At 42.6% G+C, this 20,870-nt stretch overlaps 1 protein-coding gene across 2 annotated transcripts in view; it reads left to right on the top strand.

The window, feature by feature from the left end:
• The first annotated feature begins 794 nt into the window (after window positions 1-794).
• LOC144818336 (spindle assembly abnormal protein 6 homolog) overlaps window positions 795-20,870 on the top strand; it is a 711,311-nt gene continuing 691,235 nt past the window's right edge. Inside the window, exon 1 of one of the 2 annotated variants that reach the window (XM_078675666.1) lies at window positions 795-1,379. In XM_078675666.1, coding sequence (XP_078531792.1) covers window positions 1,315-1,379 — 65 coding nt within the window. In that variant the 5' untranslated portion in view covers window positions 795-1,314. The remainder of the gene's footprint in view (window positions 1,380-20,870) is intronic. The other variant, XM_078675665.1, reaches the window with a different exon arrangement.

Genomic DNA, 20,870 nt, shown 5'->3' with positions numbered 1-20,870 from the left:
TTTAAATGTTGAATGGACTGTTTTGTATTTATAAACTGACTGCGTTTCAATTTTGAACCAATTCACTGTTTTGTTGGGTTGCTCTTTTTTTATCGTTGTATTCCTGTACAATGCATGAAAGGATGCGGAGGATGATAGAATGTTAAAGAACTTGGGTCGCCTAACCTACGTATTAAAGAAAGTTTTGCTAGCACCGTTCCAAAACGGTGTAGTTAAGACACACTAGTTATGATTTTGTTCCCGAAGCTGGATTGGGTGCTCCGTTCGTAGCCTTTATTACACACACAAATATTTACTGCAGCAGCCAGGAAACAAGGCCCCAATGTTATGAGGTACGATATTGTGGCTGGAAGGATCAGGAGGAACTACGATAACGAAATGTTTTTGCAAGAAAAGTTTTACACAAACTGGGTTAAACTAATGTGCAGCTAGAAAAGAGGCATTTGTTTCGCACTTCTGTACAAGAGCTTTGGGAATGCAGCAACAAACTGCGGTAATACGGATAGGATAATCTAACTAAAACAATATTGCACAATGAATAATAAATTCGGCAGCGCATTTATCGTATCTGCGTCATAACACATATATCAATGTATATACAAGAAATACCTGTCAGGCAAGTCGACACTTAAAAGCAGTGTCCCACAGCACAGCGCGTAGTTATAATTTTTAAGCGGTAACATGCACTAAATTATCCCTCGAGCCACTGGATTCGAACCGGCGAATTGAAAGGGTGGGAGTGGATGACTGCGCCAGTACACTGGTATTTACGACTTGGAAGGCGCCTAACTTTTACGCGTAGAACAGAGAGGAGTAAGAAAGTGTGGTGCTGTGCATCCCGAGTCCCTTTCCTCCTACACACCGTGAATTAGGCACCTGCCCTCCTACGAACCCAAACAGCCTGCAGGCGCATTCCTGACCTGGCAGTGGCGAAGGTGCTGCGGGCGGGGAGGAGGAGGGCTGCGGGCGCCGGCGGCGGCGGGAAGGTGGCGCGAATCCCCACGGGAGCAGCAGAGGAAACCCGGCCTCAGAGCCGAGCGCGGGAGGCGCGTGATATCTTAGCTCTTCTCGGGGGAGGAGACGTACGTGGACCGGGGGTTCCTGTCGGGGCCACGCTTGCAACCGGTGATCCCCGGGAGCCGACCTGCTGTAGCGCCTTGTTAAGAGAGCGCCGCTCGCTCCCACGGGAGGGCAGGGGGGCGACACACCGAGGGCTCACCTGCGCGTGCGGCGACTCTGAGGACGCGGAGGCGAGTTCCGGCGGGGATGCAACAGGAGTTTGGGAGACGGGTTTGAAAGATACGAGGGCCCAGCATGGCGGAGGAGCTCTTCGGAAAACTGGTCTCCATTGTGATCAAGTGCAAAGACTGCGAGGACAGGTGAGTGCGGCCGCGCGCTGCACAGCTGCGGCCTAATTGCTGGGGAGGCGATGCAGATGCCCTACAGGCCTGGGGCGGCGCGGGGATAAGGGGTGGCTCGAAACCCAGCTTTGGGGGTGCGTGCTCCTGCCACGTGCTCTTCCAGCCAAGTGTCAATAAACAGCAGGGCTCTAATATGCGCAGTGATATAATACTTGCTGTACAAAGGCACACAATTTAGAACACGTGCGGCTGCTGGTAGGTGCGAGCAGCAGAGGTTCTGCACAGCTCTAACGCGCCTAGAAAATTTAAATGCCCCCCATTCACAGCCTTTCTTGCCTACCTATGGAAAACTTAAAGTTTCGTTAACAAAGTGAATTCCGCACCACGTGGGAAAACAGTAACACTTCGAGGTCAAGTTAATAAGACCACACCACCGTTTGCGTTTTAGTTACACTATTGCTTTTGATTTCCGCCATATAAAACGTGGTTACAATATATCTTTGCAGAGATACAAAATAGCTTCTCAGGGAATCATTTTCGCTTGCTAATGTTCAGTACTTTAGAAGACTCAAATCTCAAACATTGTCGCAATAAAATTCCGTTCTCTTCCATTGCACGTAACACTAAGAGGAACAGCAGCTGTATGCTTTGTATCTTAATTTACCATTGCCTATAGTCACTATAATGGAGTTATTTAAATGGATAACGGTGCCACCCGAGTAGCTACTTTTAAGTAATAGACCCACCCTACTGATCCCTCGTATTACGGTCAGTTTGTTTTATGGTAGTTTATGATCGATGCTTCTTTGTAAGATTTTAATTAATTTAATACAAATAACGAGTACATTGATTTTGATTGCATATAACACTAGCCAAGTGGTATCTGCCCAACCCTATGTACCGAATACATGCTTTGGTGAGTAGTACTAGTAATAGGACAGTAACTGTACTTTCTGCTACACATTCCTTGGACAGTGTATGATGGGATGTTCAGGCTGGGGGATAATGAGAAGCATTCACAGGAGTAGCAGAACCCCAAGCCGTATTGTACAAGTAACCGGACAGAATTTTGCAAAGTATTCGGACTGACTTTAGGGGCATTTTGTGTAGATGTACAACTATGCATGTAACACTAAAAGCACTCGTGCATGATCACTGCACACCCGAGTGTATTTCGTTCTCAGCAGGGCAGCTACACATTGAGTAAGACGTGATTCAGAAGGGCTACATACGTGTTACTGGGCACAATAAGTACTTTGCTTACTGAAATATGATTATGAGATATTACTAGCCAAGCACTGGTCACATTTAATGTACAGCTGCCATTTTGACTTTTACATTTAATTTAATTTTAATTTACATTAGTCCTGCATTGAGCTCGAATACCACAGCAGTTCATGTCCACTCACTTCTTGCTTACTGGGTAAAGAAGGTAGTACTGTCTGCAGAAGGCAATGAATTGGAGTCCGGCTGACCTGAGGGCCAAGGTCTCAACACTGCCTGATTTTCGCTGTTACTCAGAAATCTGTGACCAGTGTCAGTGCAGCTACACTGCAAGAAACAATGACAGGGGACATTGGTAACTGAGGAATCATTTTATGTAATTTATAAGGACTACAATAGGTAGGTGAAAAGATATTTGTCGCTAGGATTATGGTATTATGTTCTGAAAAATATATTACAGTGAAATGGATGTCCCAAGAACCGTGACTCCGCTTAAACAAACAATGTCCTCTAATTTGTTATAACCACTGCTGTGTCTTTGAGGAAAATAAACAGAATCCAAAACTACATTTGTGCTAATTAACTAACAAAGAATCTTAAAAAAGCTATTAGTTTTGAATAAGTGTTTTGTACAAGTTGGATGTTCTACTGGAAATTATTATCTGGGGCTAATGTTTGTGTCTGCGTGCACTATCAGACAGCTGCTGTGATGTTATGTGAATTTGAAGAGCTCGGCTAATCACCTGTGGGGTATCCACGCGCTGAGTAGGACAGGCCTGAGGGGGCAGAGCGTATTATCCCTGTAACATCTGGAACAACTGGAACAACCATTTATTGAAGTCCCTTAGGAAGTCCATAAGGGAGAGGGAGGTTCTGTGGCATTTCAGGAGGTCATTTCAGGTCTTGGTTGTGAGGTATGAGAAGGTGCGCCCTTTGCTTCTGCTCTTCTTGATGCGAGGGAAGTGTGCCTTTGCATGGGACGCAGATAGAATGTGTCTGGTGGGTTGGTAAAAATTGAAGCAGTGGTTGAGGTAAGATGGACCGGTGTTGTGGAAGGCTTTGAAGGTATGTGTCAATGAATAAAACTTACATCTTTCCTGGACTGGTCGCCAGCTGAAATAGTTGAGGTGTGGAGAGATGTGGTTATTTTCAGGATGTTCAGGATGAGTCTGGCAGTGTCGTTCTGGGTGGTTTGGAGTTGGCGTAGGACATGGGCTGGGATTCTGACATAGAGGGCATTTGTATGTATGTATGTATGTATGTTTGGATTTATATAGCGCTTATAACCCAGGGGTCTCTAAGCGCTTTGCCTTGGGAACCCGTCCTGGCTTTTCCATGTGAGATAGCCCCTACAGGGCATCCCCAAGGTGAAAGCCAGGCATCCCGCCGCGGGGGGCCGTTGTGGAGATTAAGCAAGCTTAATGCCCAGAGTTGCAGAGTGTGAACCCATGATTAGGTCAGGCACCGAAGCGAGAATTATCGAGTTTGTGGACATTTGAGCTCGAGACCCTGCCGCGTCGGGAATTGAACCCTGGTCCCGGGTCTGACCTCTGCTTCAGGGTCTGCCTGCTCTAACCAGTGAGCCACACTTCTCCATTTCTGTAATCAAATTTACTTGTGATCAGAGCCTTGGTGACCGTTTATCTGGTACTCAGTGGAATATCATTGAAAATCTTGCATAGCATTTGCAGGATATGGAAGCATAATGAGGAAATGGCATTGATCCGTCTGCTCATGTAGAGGTTGGTGTCCAGGATGATCGTGAGTTTTTTTGCATGGTTTGCAGGGGTAGGTCGGGGGCCAAGTTTGGAGGGCAACCAAGAGGTGTCTCAGGGGGAGTTGTTGTTGCAGAGAATTAGGACTTCGGTTTTGTTAGTGTTGGTCTGAAGGCAGCTGTTTCCATCCAAGCAGCGATGTTGCTCATACAGTTGGTACAGTTTGCTTTGGCAGTGCTAGTTGGGTTGGTAAAGGAGTGGATGAGCTGAGTGTCATTGGCATAGGATAATATGTTGATGCAGTGGGCTCTGACAATGCCCGCGAGGAGAGTCATGTAGACTTTGAAGAGCGTTGGGCTAAGCGATAATCTTTGAGGAACTCCGCAGATGAGTTTACTGGGTTCTGAAGTATAAAGGGGGGGAGGGGAGGCGCTCTAACTCATTGAGTTCTGATGCAGAAGGATGATATCCAAATGAGGGCCGGTCTGCAGATACCCACATGCTGAAGGTTTCTGATGAGTGAAGTCATATCGAAAGTTGCGGAGAGTTTGAGGAGGATTAGTGCTGCTGTTTCTCCCCAATTGAGGATGCTTCTAATGTAATTGGTGGCAACAATGAGGGTTGTCTCTGTGTTGTGATTGGTGCGAAATCCTGATTTAGAGGAGGCTCACATAGGTATAGCATATACATGTTGGGGGAATCGCTTTAAATCCCTTGGTTATTGCTTATGAAGTAAAAATTACAACAAAAAAACCTTTATGAGGCAGAGGTCCGAACTGGTTCATACCGGCCTTATTTAACCCATCTGAGGGAAGAATATGAAACCTAATGCTAACATTGTGTTGTCTATCACAAGGCCATGCAACTGTAGTTGATATTGGGCTCGCTAGATGCATACTTTGGGCAACAGAATTGCTTCTGATTTTATCGCGTATATTACCCCTTCACTGCTTTTTTCCTGTGTGAATTTTCAAAAAATATAATACAACTAACTGGTTCCCAAGTAGTAGACCCTATGACATTTGGTATACTCATCAAATCTACAGGCAGGATTCAGGGCCGCAACCAGTACCACGGACCAAGTTTTTAGGTTTCTCCTGTCAATCTGGAAAGAAGTCACAATTAGAGGAGGTCACCTATATGTAGTGTTCGTGGACCAAAAGACCGCCTTTGATTCCATCGACCGGTCCCAACTTTGGCTAGCACTGAGCTCACTTGGTTTACCAGCGTATTTGCTCAAACTTTTGGTTAGGTTACATCAAGATACCTTCGCCAGAGTCAGGTGGAATACTGAAGGCTCCCTGACTAACGCCATAGCTGTCCAGAAGGGCGTTCGTCAGGGATGCGTTCTTGCTCCTACATTGTTTATCCTCTATATAAATTGCCTAATAGGAGAACTTTTTAATTGTGATGGTGACCCCCCAAAATTGGCTGGTAAGGTAGTGCCCTGTCTGCTTTTTGCAGACAACACACTGCTTATTGCCAGAACACCCTGTGCCATTCAAAATCTTTTGAACAAATTTGCCCTAGTTTGCAAAGATAAGGGTCTAGAAATAAATGGTCTGAAGACCAAATATATGGTCCTTAATCCATATAAGTCTAATAAGAGGAAACTTACCCTGGGCACGCATAGTCTGGAGCATGTTGGTTCTTTTGACTATCTGGGTCTCCGTATCAACGATAGGCTGGCTTGGACACTGCAGTTAGAAAAAAGTATTGCGACCCTTCAGCATGTTGATTGTGCTATAGTTCAAAGGGCTAGAGCTTCCCCTTTTCGGCCAATATCTCCTATTATTGAAATTCCTAGGGCTAAGGGATTAGGTTCGGCCCTCTATGGGGCCGAATTGTGAGGGTTGGAAAACCTGACAGAACTAACTAATGCCGAAAACAAATTCATGAGAGCCATTATGAATCTCCCACTGAATACACCACTCCTCTCACTTAGATTAGGTCTTGGCCTAAAGCCCATTGACCATTATGCCATTTTGAGGTCAATTCTGTTCTGGATCAGGGTGTGGATAAGCAAAACACAGGTGCCCCCGAGGGAGGCTTTGGTAGAGCTGATTGCTCTGCATAATCTAACAGGCCGCATCAAGTGGTTTAGTAAGATCAAAGTTTGGTTTACAAAAATTGGGATGGTGCATCGCTGGGAAGACCCATTGTCCATGACTAAATTTACAATCCCTATAGTCAAAAAAAGTTTCTGGGAACCAATGGTCTCAGAAAGGGTTGACCGGTTTGCACATGGCACTTTGACTGCGGGCTTTTAAAATATTAAAGGAGTATTTGCGTTTGGAGGGTTTCTGGAAGATATTGAACCGTCCCAGGCTCGAGCTCTGTATGTTCAGTTTAGATACGGAACCCTACCTTTGAATGCACTGAAGAGTTCATGGGGAAGCCTGTCTGTTAACCCATTGTGTCCTTTATGCCATATTTCACCTGAAACCACTGAGCACTTTTTTTCTGCTGTTCCTTTTACGCTGAACTTAAGAAAACTTGGCTGGCCCCTGTATGCCGTATTTTATCTTTTAATTGTCCATTGGAAGCCATGCGTATTTTTGAGTCCGATACCACAAGCTGGCTGGTATTCGCTGTTTCGAGGTTTTTAATGTTTGCGTTGTGGAAAAGGTCAAAAATGGGCAAACTTGTTCCTGTGTTGTAGCACTGTTAACATAATTCCAACCAGATTCAGTGGTATCCTTGTTCAGACGCAGGTTCTTTTTTTATGGAAACTACACTGACTCATTGTCTTATTGTATTATATAAATTACTTTTAATGGTTTTATATTGCTGCACTTTTTAATGGTATATTGATTTTGTATTGTATTTTAAAATGTGAATGATCATATTTTTGATTGATCGAAAAAAGAAACACTCATTAATTATTATAAATTGTCACTTGCACCTGCACTATTCAGACCACATGTGTGACTCAAAATGGATGATTGGCGGTGTATTTTACCAGATAGGGAGCATGACTCCAGCTGTAGCTCTTTGTCATACAATTGGGGACTTACATTTCAAAGATATTTGTGAGAAATCCTGTCACAATGAATTAGGAGGAAATTTGTTACATTTAAATATTTGGACAAGTAGCTTGATTAAAAACCACCTTAGCTTGGTACACATTCCTGGTTGAAGAGGGGCCTTGAAATTAATTGACCCTATTTGCAAAACTTTTCTGTGAGTTGTTTTGTCTTACTGCTGTCTTTGATGTCAGTTATTCCAGCAAGTCAAGAAATGATTCATAAGAGTTTTGTGTGAGCAATTTGTCCTAATCCAAATTTAGGGTCAATTTATCAGTGCCAGAAGGGATGGCCAGATCTCTTTGTGAGATATCACAATGGGGTAACCCAGTATCCCTCAGAACCTGGGCAATGGTATCAAGTATTACTCAGAACCATTTGTAATACTTGAGATCATTTTTTTGGGCCATTTTATTGGCTGCATGTGGGCCTCTATTATGGTCTGGTATTTACCATTGATTTACCTCACAGCAAACCTATCTTGTGAAACACCTATGCAGCGTGTCCGTACAAGTTCAAAACTGCCCCGATTTGCAAATGTGTGCCACTGTTTTAGATATCTGATTCGTTAATGAGGGCCACTTTTATTTTGGTGCCTGGGTCTGATTTCTGTCCCACTCTGACACATTGTGTACCTTACTTATAAACTTCAGAGAGTAAGACATGCTTACTCGTGGAATGAACACCTTGCTAGTCATGTCAGTCAATAAACACCTCTTACTCCTGGGAATAGGAAGACCTAACTACTTGCAGACAGGGCCGGACTGAGAACCAAAACCAGTCCTGGCAAAGTGCTTGGCGGCCTCCCTCCCGCCCCCACGGGGGGGTTGGGGGTACCGCCGAGCACTTTGCCAGGGCCGGTTTTCGGCCCATTTTGTTACAGGGCCGATTTTGCAAACATGGCCCTGTAACAAAAACTGCCCCCAGGGGCCCAAAACTGCCCCCCCCCCCAACTGTGCGTCGCACCGGGGGATTGCCCGGTGCCCGCTGCAGTCAGTCCGGGACTGCTTGCAGAAATGCTTAGTGAAATTAACTCTGCCTGACCGCAGTTTTAAACTTATCTTACGTATGTATTCATGCAAAAGACCAGACTTTTCTCCTCAAATTAATTTGCCCATTATTTCTGGGAAGTTAGGTGAATAATACCAGGAGTGTCTAGTGGGAGGCCTGGCAGATTTGTTAAATGGTTGTAAAGTAGGTTGTGGTACATCTTTGTACATTCTGTTTGTAATTTGAACTTTGGTGGCTTGAGAGTTTCTCTTCGCTTCTAGTAAAATTTGCACTTTATTTAGGTGTGGCTTTAAATACGCACCTAACTGTTATTCCACACATAAATTAGACTACTTGTAATTGCTTTTTATTCTCAAGATGCTTAGAAAAAGTTCGCCATCCTTAGAGTTTACAGGGAAAAAACTCCTGATACAAGCAGTAATTTCCTCCCATCTTGAAAATGGCAATGACATTTTTTTTCTTGATCTTGCCAATGTATATCTTGAATAGATTACATATCGTACAAAGGACTGCGGCCTATGTTCTACTAGGTCTGAAAAGACACAAGTATGTTTCTCAGCATTTAGCAAAGCTTCACTGATAACCAATGGGTAAACAATACATGTTCAAGGCTATGTGTTTGGTCTATATAGCAATGCTCTATATAGCAATGCATCAAAATGGCCGAGTATACTTAGAGGAAAATGTTTTGTTTTGCTGTCCTACTCAAGCTCCATGTTCTGCCAACCAAGCTTTGCTTAACATTCCCAGCACCAAGAAAACATGCACAGGCAGTTGAGATTTTTCTCATCTAGCAGAACAACTCCCTATTCGCAGATGATATGTTATCGTTTCTGTGCCCCTTTAAAATGAACCTCGGTCCCCACATGGCTATGCTGATTGTCTTCCATGCCCTCTCTGGCCTATGGGTTAAACCCACAAAAACATTCATTTCTCACTGCGCCAAGGCACCCTCCCCTGTGAATGGACATTTGGCCTGGACCACTTCCAATGGGCCCCACACTCATATAAATATCTTGGGATTAATATCTTTCATACTCCAGGAGACTTCCTAAAGGGCAATATCAGTGCCATGATACTCACTATTATGGCCTGAGTGCCTTTTGTAACACTCTTCAGCTCACAATAATGGGGCTCAGAGCCCTCAGCAAGATGGTAGTAGGCCCGCACTTATTATACCACTTAGCGAACCTGCCGGTGCTGGACCCCACAAGGACGTTTTGGGACGACAACACTTTATTACTCAATTTAATCTGGAACAAGGGTCCTCACTTCATTTCGGTACCAAAACCTTTCCTGTCTCCTGACTTTGGTGGTCTCGGGGCACAAGACTTTTGGGCCTATCATTGCACGACACAGTTGCAATGGCCCGCTTAGTGGCAAGCAGGACACTACTTGGCTAAGACGGGCCTCACAGCGGCCCAGATAAAAAAACATAGCATTACACACTGCTTTATTTCCCTATATCTGAGGGCATACCACCTGTGCCTCCCTCTTGGACGTGGTGCATAGCATTCTGTGTAACTCCTACAAATGCATCAAGGCTGCACCCACTTATGCTCTGCACTTCCCCTGGTCGAATTCTCGACTCCTGCGACCCTGTACGCTGGGTCACCATCGGTTTGTCCATGAGGGGGATCTGTTCCAAAAAGTTCTTTTGGTGGACTTCTAAATGTGAGTGCCTGGTGCATGCTTCCCACAGGCAGGTTCATTACATATACGAATAGCAATACACCAAACCTGGCAGAGCCTTCATCAGGAACCCCTGCTTCACAGCACACTGCAAACCTTCAATACCACTGATCACGGAAGGTGGCATATAATTTGGCTCTATAGGAGTTTCCATACCTACGTGGGGGTATCTTTGCTAATCGTTAGACAGAGTTGGGACCAGGAGCTTCAAACTGTCTTCAATGTCAAAGAATTTTATGCAATGCTGCAGTACTCCCTAAAAATGCTTGCTTAAAAATGTCCAAACTTGCGTTCTCCATACAGCATATCTCACGGCTATGAAATTACAGGCACTATTTTCAACAGCTTCCCTGAACTGTCCCTGATGTCAGACAATGGTGGCATACCTGATTCACATTCTCTGGTGCTGTGAATAATTTAGACCCTCCTTGGCTGGAGTACTCTCCACACTGACCAGCTTACAGAGCAGCCGCTCAGACACTTCCTGTGAGATATCGCCCTCAGTGTCTACCCCACAACAGACATGGCCAAACTTACCACCTGGTTCCTTGACCTTGCCCTCCTTTTGGCATGCTGAGCTATCCCTCTATGATTTAAATCCTTGACGCCCCCCTCTTTGACATCTTGGCATAATGTTCTCCAGCATTGGGCTCAGGTGAAGAGCACTTGAATACAAAGAGAGGAACAACGGGGGGCTCTGATGGTTCTTGGTCACAGACCTCTGGTATGCCTTGCACCACGCATGCAAACTGATTATTCCCAATGAGGATCTCCCACCTTAAATAGGCACTCAGCGGTAGAGGTATACTTGACAATATACCTATGTTTTCTCCCTTCAATCCCCTCCTTCCTGTACAGCCCAAACCTGGACCCAGTCTTCTATTCCTTGTCCCCTTCTGTTAGACCACTATCGTAACTTCCTCTATCACGCCAAAGCTCCCCAAAACAATGTATATTATCATCAGCATCACACTGCTAATCCCTTTTTTATACTGATATACTACACTGTCCATAACTCCTACCCCTCCTCCTCCTGCAGAGCTGTTACTGTTTGATGGTTTTCCACTGGTATTAAACTTGCAATGACAAAATCACCTGAGCGATGGTGATGTATCATATAAATAAGTACTTGAAAGCGAAATGTAACACTACCATGCTCTCTCCTTACGTTGTGAAAATCAATTTAAAAGGTTTTAAATAAAAATATATAGCAGGGGAACTTTGGAAACTCTGAGAACCATTCCCTCCTAGTATTAGGCAGTTTCAAAATCTTGTGGATATGATCAAAAACCAATATTTTTAGACACTGACTGTTCCTATATTGACTGATTACAGTTCCTTTTTGTGCTGGGACTCTGTGTTGGCTGTAATCTAGCCCTCTAAAAGCATAAAAATCAAACAATCTTCATTAGAGTGGATGTCTTCCGTGCATTCCTTTCACAGCCTTCGTAAAAGTGCAAAACAACACTCGCTTTTGAGGTATTCCATGTTTGAAGGATGTTGCATACATTTTACCTAGCTGAGTGGAATGGAGCACCTTATCGGTTAGCATATTTATATTGTTGAGGAATTTGTCATAGTTCAACTTGGACATGATCTAGAGGGTCTTCTTTAAGAAATATATAGAGACAAAAATGTATTTTAGGCCTGGTTATTCTGATTTGGGCCAGAATCTTTTTTCCCCCAGTAACAAGTATGGCAGAAACTTCCTACGTGACTTGAAGGTGGAATACATGGTACCATCTCATGCTGCCGATAAACGGAGCTGGAATAGTGATTAAATTATTTCTACTACTAATTTGTCTTTTTGCGGAGGTAAGCATTTATGGTGTTTGATAGATGGTAGAAGTGGCGGCAAGTACTCACTGAGATTCATGGGTGATTTGACACCACCATTAGGTTTCTGCCTTTTAGAGTTAGTTTGAGGAGTATCCTAGGATGCAAGTTGGGTCAGAATTTTACTGCAGATACTTCATTTGGTGCATAGGACCAACAGCTCAGTATTGGAACCTTTCAGTAAGGTTTGCGGCCATCCACGTTTGATGAAGAATGGTCCATTTTACAGTCTGTTACATTGATTTCCTTTCTGGTTCTGCTCAGATAGAGATCAGTGTTGTGGCATACAAAGGGCGTTGAACATCATAAACGTATTTAAACTGAGGTTTGGGCCACACTCACTATTGAATGCAACATTCGGGTCCTTTGAAAGTGAGCACAAAGCAGTCTGAGAGTGAAGATTCCCAGATATAGCACTGTTGTAAGCTCACGTGTATGACCAGCAAAGTAATACCTGAGTAGTCTGGCTGTGATATTCTGTGATTGACTTCATTCTACTTAGAACCTTAATATGTCATGTTAAGATTGTTTAGAGTATGAAGTCAGGAGATTCTATGATAAGCTTGGAAGTAAACTTGGTCAGTTATTCAAGACCTGACCTGCTAGCTGATGGATGAGATTCTCTATGCATTAAACTTAAGAAGAAACCTACCAACCTGTTTCCAGTCTTTAATTGGACTTATTTCACTGGCGTAGTCGGCAGCGCAAGGAATCTCAACACAGAAGATGGGTGAGGAGCATTTTCTGATTTAGAGACAAAACTTGGATTTTAATGTTTGAATGAGGCAAGGGATTGGGAGCATCACCGCATGAATACCCTTGGAGTTGTTTTATATACCTTGATGAATTATTGAATTATCGATGCGGGCTCATCCTGTCTGGTATTTTCAAGTTATGCTCCTAATGCTTAAAGAAAAGAGGAATTCCCATCTCGAAGACTAGCAAAGATTAAGTTATTCTGGCACTGTACGTTGAGGATTGGCAAGGAAAAAGCTACTCTGTACTTTGTGCCTGTGACTTGGCTCATTATTGAACTGTGGATGTTTTGGTGCATTGGCAACAGCTCTTTGAATTTATTCGGACAAGACGTCACATTGTTTGAAAATATTTTGTACTGAGACAAGCGTCGTTTGAAAACATTTCAAACTGGAGGTAGGATTATAGACTCAAGTGGATCTACGTTGGTTCCTACCTTCTACTTTGTCGGTTGCTCTTTGCATTTCTCAATCAGTGGTGACCGCGCACCGGCTTCATTTTTCAACCAGAGTGGGCATTAGGTGCGCGGAGGAGAGGAGCGTTGGAGCGGCATCCAGCACGCATTAGATCACGAAGGCGTCACGCACCTCATCCAGCACGCGAAGACCTATATCTACAGGTGCATTGTTGCGTCATCACGCAAGGTCCTAGCGTGACCTCGCACAGAAGCCATTTTATTTCTTCCTGTACTTTCTGCAGTTAAAGACCAAGTCCAAAGACTGTTGTTTAGTTCTAAGTTTTATTTACGTTGGAAAATTGGAATTTTCGTGGAAGAAGAACAAAGAGACGGTAACGTTGTTTATTAAGTAATTTTGGTTTGATGTTTCTCCGCACATTGACTCACGCTGATGCGCACAGCTTTACACATGTTATTTCTTAAGTGATTTTGGATTAATGTTTCTCCGCACGCTGATGCGCACAGCTTTACATTTGATATTGATGCTTCTCTGCGCATTGACCCACGCTGATGCGCACAGCTGTACATCGCTACTTCTCCGCGCAATGACTCGAGCTGATGCGCACAGCTTTATATCTGATACCATACGCTGATGCATACAGCATTTAACTTGGTGTGTTTTTTTTTGACTGATTCAGTGCGCGTTAATTCTTATTCACTCAGCATATACATTTGTGTAAGGTGTATTTTGTGCACATTAGCTTAAGCTGTTAACCGGCTATTCTACTATTTTGATTATTTTGTTGAATTGGTTTAAGTATACACCAAATGCACGTATTTCATTTATTATTTCAATTGTTGGTTCTTACTTGAACCATATACATTGAGGAAAATCAAGGTTTAGTGCTGAGAAACTTGAAATTGCGGGAAACATGCAGAATGTTACTGCTGCACCTTTCTTCCTTACAGAACCTGGTGATCCTCCAATTCCATGAAAGAAGTGGAAGGTCGTTTATGAGAGGTATGCTAGGGTGTGCGGACCTTCACTCAGTGCAAAAAGAAAATCCTCATTGCTTTTGCATTGCCTAGGGTCGGAAGGCCAAGATGTCTTCGATCATTTACCTGACGTGCCTAGTGTAGAAGCTAATGGTCTCAATGATCATGAGATATGTATAAAAAAATTAGATGATCATTACTTACCAAAAGTAAGCACAATTTTAGAACGATATCCGTTTGCAAAACAAATGCAAGGGAATGAAGAAATGTTTGAGGGGTATGTTGCATATTTAAGGCAACTAGCCTCGTCTTGCAGATTTGGTAACCTCACTGATGAAAGAATTGATGACCAATTCATGTTCGGGTATAGTATGGAAAAGGTCAGGGAGGAGTTGTGGTTACGAGATGAGCCCACCTTGGATGAAGTCTTGAGTGTTGCCAAGAGAATCGAACACTCAGTAAAATGTGTTGCTGTATTAAAGAAGGCGTTGAAGAAAGTTTGTAAGGTTCAGGAGAACAAAATTAAGGTTAAACCTGATCTTGTACCTAAAGAGAAGCAAAAAGGGATAACGATGCACAATGAGAAATGGGTCAACATTAAGTGTTTTAGATGTGGGAAAACAGGACACTTAGCAAATGACAAGAAGTGTCCTGCTCTAAATCAAATGTGCAAGGTGCAAGAAGAAAGTTCATTTGACTTCCTTGTGTAAAAGTAAACCTGTACGTAAAGTCAAAGAAGTGGAAGTTTTTGATGATGAGTATAAGGAGTCGTGTAATGATGAGTATGGACAGATTGTTGTGCAAATAGTGAATGGTACTGAAAAGAAGAGCAGTCCTTGTGACAACATTTTAGTTGAAGGAGCTAGAACAAGAGTTCCATTCGATTCTGGTGCTAAGATAACCATTGTTTCGAGTGCATTTTATTTTGAAAATTTAAAGGGGAAAGTTGATTTATTGAAACCAGATATCAAGCCGATGGCATATGGTGGGGACCCTATTAAGCTGCATGGTTACTTCATAGGTCTCATTGAGTTCAGAGGTAGACTAGTTTCAGGCAAGAGTTATGTTTCAAAAAGAGGCGACAGCATGATCAGCTGGATCCATCAAGGTGAGTTAGGAGTATTTCTGGACCCTAATGCCAATCCTCCTATTCAATTGAGAGAACCTGTAAAGGCAGTGATTGTTGAGAAGCCGGACAGTAGTTTGTTGATGGACTCAAGAAAACGTACCCCAAAGTTTTCAGAAGTGAATTAGGCTGCCTTAAGGGGTATAGGCATGGAATTGTTCTTAAAAAAGACTCTATACCTGTATGTTGCAAGGTCAGGAGTGTTCCTATTGCAGTAAAAGATGACATGAGAAAAGAGATTGATAAGCTTAAGGACTGGGGAATATTAGAAGACGTGGAAGGCACGGAATGGTTGGCTCCGGTCGTAGCCGCGAGGAAATCGAATGGAGATTTAAGATTATGCATCGTTTTGAGACAGCTGAATAAGTGTGTCGTAGTGGATAAGTATCCTTTACCTAACATAAATGAGCTATTAGCATTGTTGGGTGTTGCGAAGGTCTTTTGCACCATAGACCTTACTTCCGCTTACCACCAGATTGAGCTGGAAGAATCATGTAGAGACTTTACATCTTTCATAACACCTTTTGGTACCTACAGATTTAAGTGCATGCCTTTCGGTTTGGTTTCGGCCTCTTCGGTATTTTAGAGAGTTATGGAGAAAGCTCTGCATGATCTTCAAGGTATTTATGTATATCAAGATAACATATTGGTCTATGGTGAAGATGAGTCACAACATGATGATAGACTTAAACAGACATTGGAAAGATTGTGTGAGCACAACTTAACCATTAAGGCTGAGAAATGTAAGTTTAAAACAGACTCCATAAATCATTTAGGTCATAAAGTCACCAGTAAAGCTGTGAAACCTAAGCCAGACTTGATCAACACTATTCAAGAGATGAGTTATCCTTCATGTTAATCCGAGCTCATGAAATTTTGGGGCGTCGTGGAATACTATGCTAAGTTTGTGAACATTTTTGCTGATTGTGCTGCCAATATGAGATGTTTGTTGAGAAAAGGTGTTGATTTTGTGGGGTCACAGACTTGTGAAAATGAGTTTTTGGTCATTAAGGAGAAGCTCAAGTCTGCTCCCTCTTTCATTAGTTTTAATCCGAAACTGAAACCAATTCTCATCACGGATGCAAGTGGAAAGGGATTGGGTGCAGTTTTGCAACAGATGGGACCTAATGATGTACAACTTATTATGTTTTTTGTCTCAATCTCTTAAAGATGCTGAGGCTAGGTATTCTGTGGTGGAGAGAGAGTCCTTGACAGTCTTTTGGGCCATCAAGAAATTGAAGAAGTTTTTGTGGGGAACGGAGTTTGAGGTACGATCAGATCACAAGCCACTCATTGAAATATTTAGTAAAAAAGGTTTGGATGCAATTTTCAGTACAATAACTAGATGGATCATTGGTTTACAAGAATACAATTTTGTAATGAGGTACCTTCCTGGGTTGGAGAACAAGGTTGCTGATGTTCTTTCTCGGTTAACTCCTAAATCTGAAGCACATGATGAAAGTATGGATGATGGTGAAGAATGGGTATGTGCCATTGAACATGATGTGATTTCTGGAAAAAAAAATGGTGTGAGGAATTACAACGTGATGAGAAGTTTTCTCTCTTCTAAAGGGGGTCATTCATAAAACCTGTTCTCTCTATCACCCGAGGCAAACGGTATGATTGAGAGATTTAATCGAGTGATTAAAGATACTATATCTCTTGCTAAGTCTTTGTCTCTTGACTGGAAATCTGAGCTGATGAGGAAAATGGAAGAATATAGATTAACTCCTCATTGCACAACAGGGAACATTCCTTTCTTGTTGTTTAGAGGTAGAGTTCCTAATACTAATGTGGAATCAGGATGGATAAACAAATATGACCTTGGTAGAGGAAAAGAAAGTAAATGTGATGATATTGAGATTAAGAAGAAAGATGAGGAGAAAGCTAAAGCGAGGAAGAGTTCTTTTGATGAAAAAAAAAGGTGTGAAAATGACTAAGGTTAAAGTTGGAGACTTAGTCATGGTAAAACGTCCAGGTTTAATGGGAAAGTCTCTTTCAAAATTCATGAAACCTATTAAAGTCATAAAAAGTATTCAGAAATGCGGTTAAAACTCAGGATCCTCGAATTTGGAATTTGAATAGGGTTGTTGTTGTTAAGGGAAAATAGATCATTTGAGTGGTAAAATAAATGGTCCAAATGGTTTTGATTCTGAATTGGGTTCAAGTGGTAGAATTAGAGCTTCCACAAGAGTTTGTAAAAGACAATCATATCTTTCTGAATATGTATGAAGTATTTCATTGCTAACCTGGTTACTATTTTCTTTTTGAAAAGCCCAAATTATTCTAGCATATGTACTAATGTGTATAGTATTAATTTAAGTGTCTTAGTTAATTTGTTTATTAAGGAAGGGAGGTGTGTGATATTCTGTGATTGACTTCATTCTAATTAGAACCTTAATATGTCATGTTAAGAATGTTTAGAGTATGAAGTCAGGAGATTCTATGTTAAGCTTGGAAGTAAACTTGGTCAGTTATTCAAGACCTGACCTGCTAGCTGATGGATGAGATTCTCTATGCATTAAACTTCAGAAGAAACCTACCAACCTATTTCCAGTCTTTAATTGGGCTTAATTCACTGACACACTAACTTTTAATTGAACATAAAATAAGGGAGACCCTCTGGAAATTTCAGTAGTACTTGGCATTTGTTAGAAAGGAAAGGTCATATTTTGATTTGTTCTAAGATTATGGCTAACATGTAGGTGACACGATAGAGAGAGCAAGGAGTCGTAATCTCTACCTTCTGTACAGAGGCTGTGAACATGGTCTTGCATTCCACATTGTTGAATGTTGGACTTTTATACAATAGTAAACAATGTATGTGTCCACATTGTGAACTGCCTTGAGTCAGATTTGAGCAAGGGCCTTTTTAGAGACATGCATGGGGTTATAGCCATATTGTACTGGGTCAATAATATTGCGGGTGTTACAGTTCACTTGTAGTAGTTAGGCAGCAGTCATTTCCTGAAGGACATGTAAACTTGTAAAGAGGTTATTTTGCTTATAGTTGGTGGAATAGGATGTTCTAACACCAACATTGGAAAAATGTACTCTTGAGGTGAATGCATACGTTTGGAAAAGCTGATACACAATAGCTGATATTACCAATTCATTAATTGTAAAACGCTATTTTAAAAAAGAAGTGTATTTTTATTCCAAAATGCACTACACATGTTTTTTTCACCAAAATACTATTTGAAACTTTACCTTCCAGTTAGGGACAAAGCTTAGCATGTGATTTGATATAAAAGATAAAGACCTCTGTATGACATAAAAAGCAATAAGGATTAATATAGTGATCTGACCTCAACGTGAGCATTAGCGAAGACCATGGATATATTCATGCTATGTCATTGAAAATTATTGAAACAAAGGTAATGGGAGGAATTCTTGCAATAATTCTAACCACTGGCTGATGCTGAGGGGTAGCATTGCAACCTGTCAATCTTTTGCCCACCATGCCACCACAGATTGTACTCAGCCTTATGAAAATCAAGTCTTGGTCCTGCTCCAATAGGAACAGTCTGCCTTGAACTTCCAAGCCAGGTCCTTTCTGAACAAGAACACAAGCAACTTAAGACTGGTTTTGGGTTGATTGTGCCTCTTCAGTTGGGTTTAGCTTGGTTTCAGTGGCATAGTGGGGAACGGATCTGAGGTTCCATGGTTTTCGGGACCGGATTCCATTTTGTTTGCGTTGCTCGAGACGCCATTTTATGTTGCCCTCACGTAGGCCTTGGAAGTAAACGAGTGAACGAAGTCGCATGGGCCTCGTCGCCCATGTACATATTAACTTGCCTTTTTCGACTTGCGAGTGAACTGTAAGATGCTGACCTCGTCACCTGAACTGACCCTTCCACGAAGCCAGTTTATTTAACTGATCGTCAATCAATGTTCAGGATATCGTTAATTCTTAATGTTCTTGCACATATCTTATCCTACTCAACATCTGAATTGCCCTTTCCTTACGACTTTTCATTACATGGGTAGTGCTTACAATTATGGGGTTGTCCGACTTGTGGAAATTGAATTTGGGACATTCCTAATAATTAACTTGTGGGTTGGTACGATGTAAAGTGAGCTTCTTGGAATGTAATAATTTATGTAAAATGTATTTCATTGGTCAGAATTTGCCGCAGAGGGTGTGCATTTGTAATGAACTGAAATTGTACATAAAAGGTGATGTTTTGCTCTACGAAAATTGAGCAGTTTCCTGAGTTGTACACCGTGTTGTATTGCTTGGTTTACTGTTACTAGCTGCAGCTAATAAATTTGATCTCTGACGCCACCTAGAAGTATTCCGTGTCTCTGTATGCCAAGACAGGTGAATCCGAAGACTTCGGGTGTGTCCCTGGCACCGCTGGGTTCTAAGAAAACCCGGTTCTTCAGTTGGCGCCCAACGTAGGGCGACTTCAGCGGTACCGGTCCAAGCCTGTGGATCGTGAGGAGCTACGTGAGGAAATTCTGGAGGAAGGCTGCCGCTTCATTGACCCCTGCATGTCGACGTGGACCGAAGGTCTTTTCTGCGAGGCTTCCCGCTTTCCGACGGCTACGAAGGACTGCTGCCCTGACTGTCGCCCTGTCTTGGACCCTTGATTGATCCTTTGCAAAGCGAGACGATACACGGTCTTCTGGTGGCGTGACAGATATTTGGTTAAGTATAAGTGGGTCACTCCCACGACTTTGTTTTGGTTCTTGGTTTTGATTCGGATGCTGCAACAACCGAAGACGAGGGGCTCGTATATTTACGAGTGTATCGATAGTTGATAACCCCTTGAAGTTTGAAGCTAGATTAGTGAGCTGTAAGATGCCTGGTCTTAGCAAAATTGGGAAATGGTTTAGTTTTGGTTGCAACAGGGATTCCCGATTGGAGGACTCGTGTCCGATACCTCCGGTAGGAACTCCGACTTATGAGCTCTATTCAAAACACAGAGTGGGTCCTATTACTTATAATGAAGTGTGGGTCCGCTATACTAAAAAAGATTATGTTTTAAGATGGCCCCAACATGGTAGTGTTGAATTAAATATTTTAGATAATCTGGAAGTTGCGCTATTTAAGAAGAAAGCCCGGCCGGCAATGTTTGACTCTTTCCGCCTTTGGCGAAAGGAAGCCAAACAGAGAGAAATTAAGCAAGCAAAAAGAGATAGGAAAGATAAGAATATGTCCCTACTACAAGCTGCTAGGCAGTTTAGGGATGATGGAGAAGAGCGTGCGAGTGAAGTCTTAGATAGACAGCGTTGCATGGCCATAGATAAATGTTAACCGGCTTTGCCGCCTTCTCCTCCGAAAGTAATTGAAGACCCTGAAAAAGATCCTTTGATGTCTCATTTACTGAGATTGCCACCCCTTTATGTGCAGGGTGCTACTGCGCCTCCATTACCCCCGGTTGTTCCACCCTTTGTTGTGCAACCTCCTGCTGTTGTTCAGCCACCCGGTGCTCCACAGATGGTTTTGCTTCCTCCTGCGCAACCCGCTCTAGGGTCGCCATCTTTGCTTCCAGCTTTGCCTCAAACTCCTTTGCCTTCTACTACTGCATCTCAGACTCTTACTGCTCTTATTCCTACTTTGCCTCAAGATATGCATATTCCTGTTTTTACGCCTACTTCTTCTCCTTCTGCTCAAAACGAATGACTGAAACTGTGGCTAATTTGTTGTCTTCATTGTTTGGGCCACTGAGTGACCCCTGTTTCGGAACGTAAGCAGAGTCGTAGTCAGCTTCCCAGTTCCGA

The sequence above is a fragment of the Lissotriton helveticus genome, chromosome 2_1, assembly GCF_964261635.1.
Source record: "Lissotriton helveticus chromosome 2_1, aLisHel1.1, whole genome shotgun sequence".
In the NCBI taxonomy this organism is placed as follows: Eukaryota; Metazoa; Chordata; class Amphibia; order Caudata; family Salamandridae; genus Lissotriton; species Lissotriton helveticus.
This window is presented reverse-complemented; position numbering and strand designations above follow the sequence as displayed.